Genomic DNA, 13,035 nt, shown 5'->3' on the forward strand with positions numbered 1-13,035 from the left:
TCGCTGGAGGATGGAGCTGGGGGGAGCCACAGGAAGCTGTAGGTCACTGGGGGGTGGGAGATGGAAGGAGGATGCTGGTGGGAGGATGTTGAGGAGGATGCTAGGTAGGACACTGGGGGGAGCTGGAGGATGCTGGGGAGTGGAGCTGGAGGATGCTGGGTGGGATGCTGAGGGGGGGAGCTGAAGGATGCTGGGTGGGATGCTGAGGGGGGAACTGAAGGATGCTGGGGATGAGCTGGAGGATGTTGGGGAGGATGCTGGTCTGGGGAGCTGGAGGATGCTGGGTGGGATGCTGGGGTGGGGAGCTGGAGGATGCTGGGTGGGATGCTGAGGGGGGAGCTGGAGGATGCTGGGGGGGAGCTGAAGGATGCTGGAGGGGGAGCTGAATGATGCTGGGGGGAGCTGGAGGATGTTGCGGAGGATGCTGGGCTGGGGAGCTGGAGGATGCTGGGTGGGATGCTGAGGGGGGAGCTGGAGGATGCTGGGGCGGAGCTGAAGGATGCTGGAGGGGGAGCTGAATGATGCTGGGGGGAGCTGGAGGATGTTGCGGAGGATGCTGGGCTGGGCAGCTGGAGGATGCTGGGTGGGATGCTGAGGGGGGGATCTGGAGGATGCTGGGGTGGAGCTGGAGGATGTTGGGGAGGATGCTGGTAAGGGGAGCTGGAGGATGCTGAGGGGGCGAGCTGGAGGATGCTGGGGGGGAGCTGGAGGATGCTGGGGAGGATGCTGGTTAGGGGAGCTGGAGGATGCTGGGTGGGATGCTGAAGGGGAGCTGAGAGGTCCCGTTATTTCAGATAGCAGCCCTGGGCGTAACGCTGGCCCAGCCCGTCAGTAAGTCAATGTGGCCCCTGAGCCAAAAACTTTGCCCACCCCTGTGTTAATGTGAGAAAGAAGACAGTGGTGTAGTTATATATATATATATATATATATATATATATATATATATATACAGCAGACCCCGTGGGGGGGCCCAGACCATAGGGTCTGCTGTACCTTAGTCCCCCCTCCCTGGCCCCTCTCCTACCTTAAATATAACGGCACGGTTGGGGCCGGAAGGAGCAGTGCATTCTGGGCTTGGAGGAGGGACTGGTTGTCGCCAGTCCCTCTCAACAGATTTTTCTGCAGGGGGGCCCGGTGCAACCAAGTTACGCCACTGGAGGAAGAGCCAATGTTCCAAGGGATTCCTGGGTACAAGGAGAAACTGGCCATTGCGCATTCTGCTTAACAATAAAAACGACAAATATTCAACTTTTTTTTTGTTTGTTAACAAAAACCAAACTTTGTGCATTAATCGAGGATAAATACGAGTGAGTTTTCCCGAGCGCTTCTCGGCCGGGCCTGCGCTTTACCAATAACGCTTATTCAGCCGGTCGCCTCAGGTGATTCAAGTGATAAAAAGGGAAAGGATTAGGGCACAAATCAGGCCGCTATTTATATTCCCCCCATTCATTGCAAATTGCTAAATACGACGTGTGTTTCCTCAAGGAACCTCAAGTGCGAGGCGGTCGGCGCGTTCTCCGGGCGCAGGTCACGGAATGTTCCGTACGAATGGCGCTGGGGCCGTGGGCGCAGACAGTGAAAGGCAGTGGGTTTGGTTGCTAAGAGCTTAATGCACTTACAGCCGTTCGGCCGCGCGAGGGACTGGACTTTCTTACAGAAATGGACTGCGCGCAAGAGATTACGCCTCGGGGAGACGTCGTTAGGATTCATTGTTAAAGGGGTGACTGCCTATTATGAGGCGTAGTTGGTCCAATCAGCAGCCGGAGTGAGCAACTCGCCACTTTGCCCCCACTTGGCTGGGCCCATTAGTGCTGCGGTGACCTTCAACTCCTTATTGTATGTCTGTGGGGTCAGTGCTCTCACAAGTCTAATAACCATTTATTGTCTTCTAACGGCATGATGAAAACACAGCCACAAATAATACAAAGGAGTCCTGTTAATAGCGAGGTAAACACTGGGGCCCTGCAATAATGCCTATTGTGTGCCCAGAGCATTCCTTTTACTTGCACTTGTATATATGTGTAAGAGCTGCCATCATATTTCCTTTAGTATGAGGGTATTGTGTGCCCAGAGCATTCCCTCTCTGTATATTTGTATTTATACATATGGGTAGGGGGTGCCATAGTGTTTCCCTTAGACAGTACAGTATGGGGGTACAGCTTATTGTGTGCCCAGAACATTCCTTCTCTGTATATTTGTATTTATACATATGGGTAGGGGGTGCCATAGTGTTTCCCTTAGACAGTACAGTATGGGGGTACAGCTTATTGTGTGCCCAGAACATTCCTTCTCTGTATATTTGTATTTATACATATGGGTAGGAGGTGCCATAGTGTTTCCCTTAGACAGTACAGTATGGGGGTACAGCTTATTGTGTGTCCCAGAACATTCCTTCTCTGAATATTTGTATTATACATATGGGTAGGAGGTGCCATAGTGTTTCCCTTAGACAGTACAGTATGGGGGTACAGCTTATTGTGTGTCCAGAACATTCCTTCTCTGTATATTTGTATTTATACATATGGGTAGGGGGTGCCATTAGTGTTTCCCTTAGACAGTACAGGTATGGGGGTACAGCTTATTGTGTGCCCAGAACATTCCTCTCTGTATATTTGTATTTATACATATGGGTAGGAGTTGCCATAGTGTTTCCCTTAGACAGTACAGTATGGGGGTACAGCTTATTGTGTGCCCAGAACATTCCTTCTCTGTATATTTGTATTTATACATATGGGTAGGGGGTGCCATAGTGTTTCCCTTAGAGTTCTCAACCTCTATGCTTTACCCCACAGGGAACGCGGGGGACCTGAAGCGAATGGCCGTAGAAGAGATGATGGATCGCATTAAGAGGGGGGTTCCTTTGAGGCCCGTGAACTCTGCCAGCCGAATAAAGAAGGTGAGAACCCCCATGGTGCCCCTCCTGTATCCCAAAGGCAGCGTTTGCACCCCAACTGCCCCCACCCCTGAGCCTCTAGCAGCGAATGTGCCCCATGAATTCGCAGCGAAACGGTAAAGTCGCCAAACCCATTGGGACGAAAAATAAAAAAGCGCCGGCGGTATCATTTCAGCTGTTTGTACAGGGGCGGAACCCTGCGGCCAATTAGGACGCAACGTGGCGTTATATGAAATGATTGAAGCTGCAGAGGGCGAGTGTAAGCGACAATCCTTTTAGCCGCAATGTTGATTGACGCCTGCGAGCGCCCCCCCTTTGCTCACACTGAGCCCCGCGCGCCTAATGTGCTTTTAGCTGCCGCCATAATCGCAGTTAATGACTGCGCTGTGATTGTGCCCATTCCTTCCCCAGCAGGGGCCCCTGGGAGCAGCAGCACCCCCTGCTGGCAGTGCAGGAGACGTGGAAGTAAGGAGACTGTGTGTGGGTCGGGGTGGCATTATGGGCATGAGTGAATGTTTGTACTGCCCGCACTGCATGCCCAAATTACACCCAGCATGTTCAGCACCAACAAACTCATATCCTTGCATGCTTGTGTCTGGGGGTAACATCCAACAATCACAGTGACATACAGCGTAATGGGATATTCCCTGCTAGACTGCACGAGAGCAATGCCGCTCTATGGCCTATACACTGTGACATTTTGCAATTGGCCTTCATTTGTGTATCTCTGTATATAATATATATATATACAGGTACAGGTATGGGATCCGTTATCTGGAAACCCATTATCCAGAAAGCTCCTAATTACGTAAAGTCCGTCTCCCATAGACTCCATTTTAATCAAATAATTTAGATTTTTAAAATTGATTTTCTTTTTCTCTGTAATAATAAAACAGTACCTGTACTTGATCCCAACTAAGATATAATTACCCCTTATTGGGGCAGAACAGCCCTATTGGGTTTATTTCATGATTAAATGATTCCCTTTTCTCTGTAATAATAAAACAGTACCTGTACTTGATCCCAACTAAGATATAATTACCCCTTATTGGGGGCAGAACAGCCCTATTGGGTTTATTTAATGGTTAAATGATTCCCTTTTCTCTGTAATAATAAAACAGTACCTGTACTTGATCCCAACTAAGATATAATTACCCCTTATTGGGGCAGAACAGCCCTATTGGGTTTATTTAATGGTTAAATGATTCCCTTTTCTCTGTAATAATAAAACAGTACCTGTACTTGATCCCAACTAAGATATAATTACCCCTTATTGGGGCAGAACAGCCCTATTGGGTTTATTTAATGGTTAAATGATTCCCTTTTCTCTGTAATAATAAACAGTACCTGTACTTGATCCCAACTAAGATATAATTACCCCTTATTGGGGGCAGAACAGCCCTATTGGGTTTATTTCATGGTTAAATGATTCCCTTTTCTCTGTAATAATAAAACAGTACCTGTACTTGATCCCAACTAAGATATAATTACCCCTTATTGGGGGCAAAACAACCCTATTGGGTTTAATTAAAGTATAAATGATTTTTTTTGTATACTTCAGGTATGAAGATCCAAAATACAGAAAACCCCCTTATCCGGAATATTCTTGGTCCCGAGCATTCTGGATAACGGGTTCTATACCTGTACTGTATATATATATATATTGCATCTCTCCAGTTTGGAATTTTGGAGAGTTGTAGTTCAGTAGGTTGTACTGGGGCTCGGTGCAGATGGGAGCAATAAAAATATCATGGGGGGGCCAGCGTTACGCCGTTTCTGCTCGTCCATCCCCAGACGCCAAGCCTCTCGTGATGAGACTTGCGGAGTCACCGGACGTGACCCGCGGCCCGTAGATTGCCCATCCCTGGTCTAGTGATTGTGGGTTTGTTCTGACTTCCGCGTACTGAACCCATGGGTTGGGGTTGAGCTGTCCCTGCCCGAGGCCTTTCTGTGCCCACTTCTACCTCCAGTGTGTGCCTGCTTGACCCCGCCCCCTTCCATGACATCATAGCGTGGGGCGGGCGCGTCTGTGATTTTGAAGGCATCACTAGTAGAGTCCTGCACGGAACCAAGTTTTGAAGCCCACAACCTGCATTTTAACCTACTTGGACCCACAACGCCCAATCCCGGTCTGGGAACCTCTGACCACCATTACTCAGAACGTGCTATTGCCGCAGATGGGAAGTGACATCATCGGAAGTGGGCGGGGTAAAAAAATGCTCAAAAGAGTAAAACATAGATAATATAAGAATTATGGATAAGGCCCACAACCTGACCCGCATCTGAAAATCCTACCCTTTGGCTACAGCCATACAGTAGCATAGGAACGGGTCAGAACCATCAACCCATTCCCTTGCTCAGTGTTACTTCTGTCCCTGCCACTCACAATGCCCAGAGGGAGGTGCCATGTTGGAGTTTTAGGATCTTTAATGGTGAGCAGGGGGGAAGCATATGGGGCAATTGATCAGTTACAGGAAGGTATCACTAGGGGGCACAGTAATTTAGGTTGAGGGCAGATTGCTGGGGGGTTGGCCATGTGTTAAGGTGGCCATAGTCGTTAAGATCCGCTCGCTTGGCGACCCAATGTCCCCACCTACGGGTGGGCAATATCGGGGGAATCCAGGCTAATTCGGTTGTTTTTCCCTGGGGCCAAACGATCGAATTACGACGACGGTAATGGGCACAGTCGGTTCGGGGACTGTATCAACGAGCCAATGCAGTCCCCGATCCGACTAAATTTTTTAAACTGCCCGATCGATATCTGCCCGATTTCAGGCCAGATGTTGGTCGGGCAGGCCCGTTGTTAGTGCCCATGCATGGGCAGATTAGCTGCCGAATCGGTCTAAGGGACCTTTAGTGCTGTACACTAACGCCGACACTTATACAAATGTATCTCTACATTGTGCCGTAGCCAAAAACACACAATCAGTGGCCCTTTTTTTCCAGAGAAGGTTAATAATTAGCGGGTGAGGATCATCTGTAGGAACTGTGACAATGGGAAAAGGTCTAAGCCGTGAAGGACCCTCCAGCGGTGACCACTTGTGGAGTTGTTGGCCGCAATTGAAAGCGCGTCCTTGAGCCCCTCACAATGATGCCATTTAGCACAAACGGCTTTGGAGTGGGCAAGGTGGACCCGGGATCTCCATAGCAGCCATAGCGGAACACTCAGCGGCAGAATGGGGCTATTGTGTGCCAACAATGGGCTCTGACTTGCCTTACAAGCCGAGGTGTGGACCATTTAGTGAGGCCCCAAGATCTTGGGTTTGGCCAATTCACAGCGGCTTTTGTATGTGGGAGATCTGTGCAGTAGTGACACAAGTCCCACAGTGATACAGCAATGTCCCCCAGAACTCTGCGCCCACAAGAACCACAGCCGGTTCTGACTTCAAGCCCAAGTGCCTACATGGCAAGAGGAGGACTCTCCCTGAATTAAAGGGGATGTAGTAGCTATATAATGTAGCCAGATATTGCTTTGCTACTCTTAGAATTACCACTGCCCTCTTGTTTGCTTAGACTCTTAAATACCCTAATTGATATTCATACAGGCTCACCAATCAAAATGAACGTATTTTGTTTTCTCTTTGTCTGCAGAGATATGGGTCAAAAGCTCTTCTATTGTTCACAAAGAAACCCTATTTTCCTCAGCCCTGCTAATGTGCTGTACAGTATCTTCCAGATCCAAATTCTGGCCTAAAATGGGGGCTAAAATCTAGCAGTTTGTTGATGCGGTCCTTGGTCCAATGGTGCCTATTAAATTAGCTATCAAATTGACCAGATATCACTCACCTAAGGTGGGCATATGGGAAAAAGATCCATGAAACGCAACGTGTATGGCCCCCTGTATTATATATCACCCTATGTTAGAGCTAGGTAGCATTCTAAATGGAATAAACATAGGGAGAGGAATTCAGTTGAGACAATATGAGCTTTAACAACAAAGCTAGGGAAAAAAAAAAAGGTGGGGCTGCATACCTTGCAAGAAAAGAAAGCTTTTTAACCCTTCTGCTGCATAGCAAAGAAACAAAAAAGCACTGTTGCCAGGCAGAGATTGGAAAGGACAAAACTGCATCCTGATTGGTGCAACCATAGGAATATAAATATTGGGCATTTACAGTTATAGGATCAGAAAGCTCTGAATTATGGGAAGTCTGTCTCCCATAGACTCTATTTTAAAAAAATGATTTCCGTTTTTCTCTGTAATAATAAAACAGTACCTGTACTTGATCCCAACTAAGATATAATTACCCCTTATTGGGGCAGAACAGCCCTATTGGGTTTATTTAATGGTTAAATGATTCCCTTTTCTCTGTAATAATAAAACAGTACCTGTACTTGATCCCAACTAAGATATAATTACCCCTTATTGGGGGCAGAACAGCCCTATTGGGTTTATTTAATGGTTAAATGATTCCCTTTTCTCTGTAATATAAAACAGTACCTGTACTTGATCCCAACTAAGATATAATTACCCCTTATTGGGGCAGAACAGCCCTATTGGGTTTATTTAATGGTTAAATGATTCCCTTTTCTCTGTAATAATAAACAGTACCTGTACTTGATCCCAAACTAAGATATAATTACCCCTTATTGGGGCAGAACAGCCCTATTGGGTTTATTTAATGGTTAAATGATTCCCTTTTCTCTGTAATAATAAAACAGTACCTGTACTTGATCCCAACTAAGATATAATTACCCCTTATTGGGGCAGAACAGCCCTATTGGGTTTATTTAATGGTTAAATGATTCCCTTTTCTCTGTAATAATAAAACAGTACCTGTACTTGATCCCAACTAAGATATAATAGTGTGTCAGTGGCACTGCACGTGCTCAGTGGACTCCCCTTGTTAAGCTGGCGGAGTTTCTCTCGTGGCCCATTCGCTATGGCATCTCGTATGGATTCCTTGCCTTTAGCAGATAAAGAGCGGAGAGATATAATGAAAGATCTGACAAATGGTTTATCCTTGGGGCTGATTGTGTGATGTTACGTTGCGGCTGATGAATGGCGCGTGCTGTAACTTAGAGGGAAGAAAGGGGAGCCGGTGTGTCCATTTTGTCTAGTCTGCGCTGTTTCAAAGCCGCTAAACCTTTTATTTTTCCTTCTGTGATGCGTTTGTTATGTAAATCCTTAGTCACAACTATAATAGTCTCCTCTTGGCTTTCTTTCAGCCTCAAGTCCCGAATGATTCAAATGCAGTGCAGGAGCTGAAAGAGATACTGGTAAGGACTGATTTATTCATTCAGCATAGGGGGCTGTTCCTGCTGAATTGTGTTTAGTACAGGGGAATCCCTATGCTGCCATAGTTTTATGGTATCTCTCTGTACAGGCTATGAGCAAACTTAGAGGGCTGTTCCTGCTGAATTGTGCTTAGTACAGGGAATCCCTATGTGCCATAGTTTTATGGTATCTCTCTGTACAGGCTATGGGCAAACTTAGGGGGCTGTTCCTGCTGAATTGTGCTTAGTACAGGGGAATCCCTATGTGCCATAGTTTTATGGTATCTCTCTGTACAGGCTATGAGCAAACTTAGGGGGCTGTTCCTGCTGAATTGTGCTTAGTATAGGGGAATCCCTATGTGCCATAGTTTTATGGTATCTCTCTGTACAGGCTATGAGCAAACTTAGGGGGCTGTTCCTGCTGAATTGTGCTTAGTATAGGGGAATCCCTATGTACCATAGTTTTATGGTATCTCTCTGTACAGGCTATGGGCAAACTTAGGGGGCTGTTCCTGCTGAATTGTGCTTAGTACAGGGGAATCCCTATGTGCCATAGTTTTATGGTATCTCTCTGTACAGGCTATGAGCAAACTTAGGGGGCTGTTCCTGCTGAATTGTGCTTAGTACAGGGGAATCCCTATGTGCCATAGTTTTATGAGATAATTCCAGACAAGTCTTTCTCTTTCCCTATAGAAAACATTCAGTACCGACAGCACAAAGAAAGAGAAGGACGTCTCTAATCCCCATAAAGAATCGGAACTGGAAAGGATATTGCGCCGCAGAAAAGCAACAACGGAGCAAGACGGGTCCAGTAAGTTGAATGTAAGGGGGAGGCGGAGCATGGAGTCTGGCCAGTACGACATCACCTTAAAGTTGGTTTTCCCTTTTATTTTGTTAAAGGGGTGGTTCACCTTTAAGATAACTTGCAGTATGTTATAGAATGTACTCTAGCAAATTTGCAATTTGTCTTCATTATTTATTTTTTTTATAGTTGAATTATTTGCCTTCTTTGTTGCTGAAATTCCCCCCAAAAAAATAAAAAATGGAAACCAATTACTATTGAGTGCTATTTAGAACTGCTTTCAGCTAACCTATTGTTTCTCCTACTCCCATGTAACTGGAGGAGTCCCAAGCCGGACTTGGATTTCTTACTATTGAGTGCTATTCTGATACCTACTGGGAGCTGCTATCTTGCTCCCTTCCCATTGTTCTGCTGATTGGCTGCTGGGGGTGAGGGGGGGGGGATATCACTCCAACTTGCAGCGCAGCAGTAAAGTGTGCCTGAGTCTGAGCTTTCAGCCAGCGCTACACATTAGAACTGCTTTCAGCTAACCTATTGTTTCTCCTACTCCCATGTAACTGGAGGAGTCCCAAGCCGGACTTGGATTTCTTACTATTGAGTGCTATTCTGATACCTACTGGGAGCTGCTATCTTGCTCCCTTCCCATTGTTCTGCTGATCGGCTGCTGGGGGTGAGGGGGGGGGATATCACTCCAACTTGCAGCGCAGCAGTAAAGTGTGCCTGAGTCTGAGCTTTCAGCCAGCGCTACACATTAGAACTGCTTTCAGCTAACCTATTGTTTCTCCTACTCCCATGTAACTGGAGGAGTCCCAAGCCGGACTTGGATTTCTTACTATTGAGTGCTATTCTGATACCTACTGGGAGCTGCTATCTTGCTCCCTTCCCATTGTTCTGCTGATCGGCTGCTGGGGGTGGGGGGGGGATATCACTCCAACTTGCAGCGCAGCAGTAAAGTGTGCCTGAGTCTGAGCTTTCAGCCAGCGCTACACATTAGAACTGCTTTCAGCTAACCTATTGTTTCTCCTACTTCCATGTAACTGGAGGAGTCCCAAGCCGGACTTGGATTTCTTACTATTGAGTGCTATTCTGATACCTACTGGGAGCTGCCATCTTGCTCCCTTCCCGTTTCTGTGCCTCCATCTCACTGCCAGTTTCCATCTTCTCCGTAGATCCGACCGGCGCGCTGACCTCCCTCGAATCCAAATCGATGCCCATCTTAGGCACCGCCTCCAGCCCGTCCCTCAGCCACCGGCGGAAAGAAGCGGAAATCAAGTGCAGGGGTAACACTGCGGAGGGGCCTCTGCTTTTCAAGGACAAGAAAGAAAGCGCGAAGGTTTCCTCTCAGTGAGTACTGGCGTCCGGCGCTGCAAGGGTTAAAAGGGGCGATTTACCTTTACTGTAACTTTTAGTATGTTATAGAGAAGCAGCTTTTCAATTGGTCGTCATTATTTATTTTTTTATAGTTTTTTTTTTAAAATTATTTGCCTTCTTCTTCTGACTCCTAGTAACTTCCAAATGGGGGTCACTGACCCCGGCAGCCAAACCCTATCGCTCTGTGAGGCTCCAGTTTTATTGTTATTGTTACTTTTTATTCCTTATCTTTCTATTCAGCCCCTCCCCTATTCATATACCAGTCTCTCTTTCAACCCACTCCCTGGTTGCTAAGGTAATTTAGACCCTAGCAACCAGAAAGCTGCTAAAACTTCCAACTAGAGAGCTGCTGAACAAAAACTGAAATAATAAAAAAACTACAGATAATAAAAAATGAAGACCAATTGCAAATCGTCTCAGACTATGACGCTGCATCGTACTCAACGTTGAACAACCCCTTTAAAGACAAACCACCCCTTTAATAGCAAAGCATTAGAATGGTCCGTGCCGCCTCCCATGGAACGTTCCGGGTTGCTCTATAATTGTTTCTCTGCTTTAATCTGACTCCCTGTGTAGCTTTGGGCAGCAGCAAAGAGGTGAGCGTGACCGATTAGCGGCGGATTTACTGAAAGGGGAGACTGATTGTGCGTTGCACGGGGGCAGGGAGTGTGCGTTGCACACACATCCGCCCGCGGATTTCTCTGTTTCTTTACAAACTCAGGCTTTTTACTGTTTTCTTTCCGCTTAATTTGATTGAGCAGAAGGCCAGGTATAGCCCCGTGGGTCAGAGCAAAGGAAGCAGGTGAGACAATGAGCCAAACACACGCTTAATTAAACCCCAGATTTCCTGCTCGTCTGGCGCGAGGCAAATGGAATTAACGGTGATCGCAGAGCTTGTAGGGAGGGAAAAATAAATATTATTTAGGCAGGAGATTTCCCCAGCTGTCTGTATAACAGAGCATATCCCCCCCATTGTAAGCAGCAGTCCTGCCCTGCTTTATGGCTGAGATTCTAGCTATCTGTATAACAGAGCATTCTGTCACAGTGGCACAGATCCTATCTGATCCCCCCATTGTAAGCAGCAGTCCTGCCCTGCTTTATGGCTGAGATTCTAGCTATCTGTATAACAGAGCATTCTGTCACAGTGGCACAGATCCTATCTGATCCCCCATTGTAAGCAGCAGTCCTGCCCTGCTTTATGGCTGAGATTCTAGCTATCTGTATAACAGAGCATTCTGTCACAGTGGCACAGATCCTATCTGATCCCCCCCATTGTAAGCAGCAGTCCTGCCCTGCTTTATGGCTGAGATTCTAGCTATCTGTATAACAGAGCATTCTGTCACAGTGGCACAGATCCTATCTGATCCCCCCATTGTAAGCAGCAGTCCTGCCCTGCTTTATGGCTGAGATTCTAGCTATCTGTATAACAGAGCATTCTGTCACAGTGGCACAGATCCTATCTGATCCCCCCCATTGTAAGCAGCAGTCCTGCCCTGCTTTATGGCTGAGATTCTAGCTATCTGTATAACAGAGCATTCTGTCACAGTGGCACAGATCCTATCTGATCCCCCCCCCATTGTAAGCAGCAGTCCTGCCCTGCTTTATGGCTGAGATTCTAGCTATCTGTATAACAGAGCATTCTGTCACAGTGGCACAGATCCTATCTGATCCCCCCCCATTGTAAGCAGCAGTCCTGCCCTGCTTTATGGCTGAGATTCTAGCTATCTGTATAACAGAGCATTCTGTCACAGTGGCACAGATCCTATCTGATCCCCCCCCCATTGTAAGCAGCAGTCCTGCCCTGCTTTATGGCTGAGATTCTAGCTATCTGTATAACAGAGCATTCTGTCACAGTGGCACAGATCCTATCTGATCCCCCCCATTGTAAGCAGCAGTCCTGCCCTGCTTTATGGCTGAGATTCTAGCTATCTGTATAACAGAGCATTCTGTCACAGTGGCACAGATCCTATCTGATCCCCCCATTGTAAGCAGCAGTCCTACCCTGCTTTATGGCTGAGATTCTAGCTATCTGTATAACAGAGCATTCTGTCACAGTGGCACAGATCCTATCTGATCCCCCCCATTGTAAGCAGCAGTCCTGCCCTGCTTTATGGCTGAGATTCTAGCTATCTGTATAACAGAGCATTCTGTCACAGTGGCACAGATCCTATCTGATCCCCCCCATTGTAAGCAGCAGTCCTGCCCTGCTTTATGGCTGAGATTCTAGCTATCTGTATAACAGAGCATTCTGTCACAGTGGCACAGATCCTATCTGATCCCCCCATTGTAAGCAGCAGTCCTGCCCTGCTTTATGGCTGAGATTCTAGCTACACATGGCAGATATATATTTGGAAAGCCGGATGATACACATGGATGTAAGTTTGTAAGGATTAAGATTGTTACTGTTTGTTATTGGGGATGCAGGAGGTAAGACAATGGTATAATTTCTGTACTCGGCCAGAACTCAGGGATTTAGCTTTGTGTTAAAACAGATAACCTTCATCAACAGCGGCAGCGCCTGCGATCACCTTTTGTTTACTTTTTGTTCTCCCCCAAAAAAGCGAGAGAGAAGACAAAATGGAATTATCCGTGCAAATAAAGGAGATGAAATGACGGCGGTCCCAAGGTCTGTGCGACGCACGCGGAATTGTGCATGAAAAGGATCCTCTCGCTGACAGTCACAGGCTCAATAAAAGCCCAACATAAGGCTCCATTTTTTTCTCCCTCTCTGCTTTGCCCATTGAATGGGAGCCTT

At 47.0% G+C, this 13,035-nt stretch overlaps 1 protein-coding gene across 4 annotated transcripts in view; it reads left to right on the forward strand.

Moving 5' to 3' along the window:
* shtn1 (shootin 1) overlaps positions 1-13,035 on the forward strand; it is a 74,831-nt gene that overhangs the window by 48,956 nt on the left and 12,840 nt on the right. For 2 of the 4 annotated variants that reach the window (XM_031905561.1, XM_004915727.4), the window contains exons 12-16: positions 2,793-2,896; positions 3,305-3,358; positions 8,060-8,110; positions 8,801-8,918; positions 10,079-10,253. In XM_031905561.1, the coding sequence (XP_031761421.1) occupies positions 2,793-2,896; positions 3,305-3,358; positions 8,060-8,110; positions 8,801-8,918; positions 10,079-10,253 (502 nt within the window). The remainder of the gene's footprint in view (positions 1-2,792; positions 2,897-3,304; positions 3,359-8,059; positions 8,111-8,800; positions 8,919-10,078; positions 10,254-13,035) is intronic. The other 2 variants (XM_004915728.4, XM_004915729.4) reach the window with 2 other exon arrangements.

The sequence above is a fragment of the Xenopus tropicalis genome, chromosome 7 (assembly GCF_000004195.4).
Source record: "Xenopus tropicalis strain Nigerian chromosome 7, UCB_Xtro_10.0, whole genome shotgun sequence".
In the NCBI taxonomy this organism is placed as follows: domain Eukaryota; kingdom Metazoa; phylum Chordata; class Amphibia; order Anura; family Pipidae; genus Xenopus; species Xenopus tropicalis.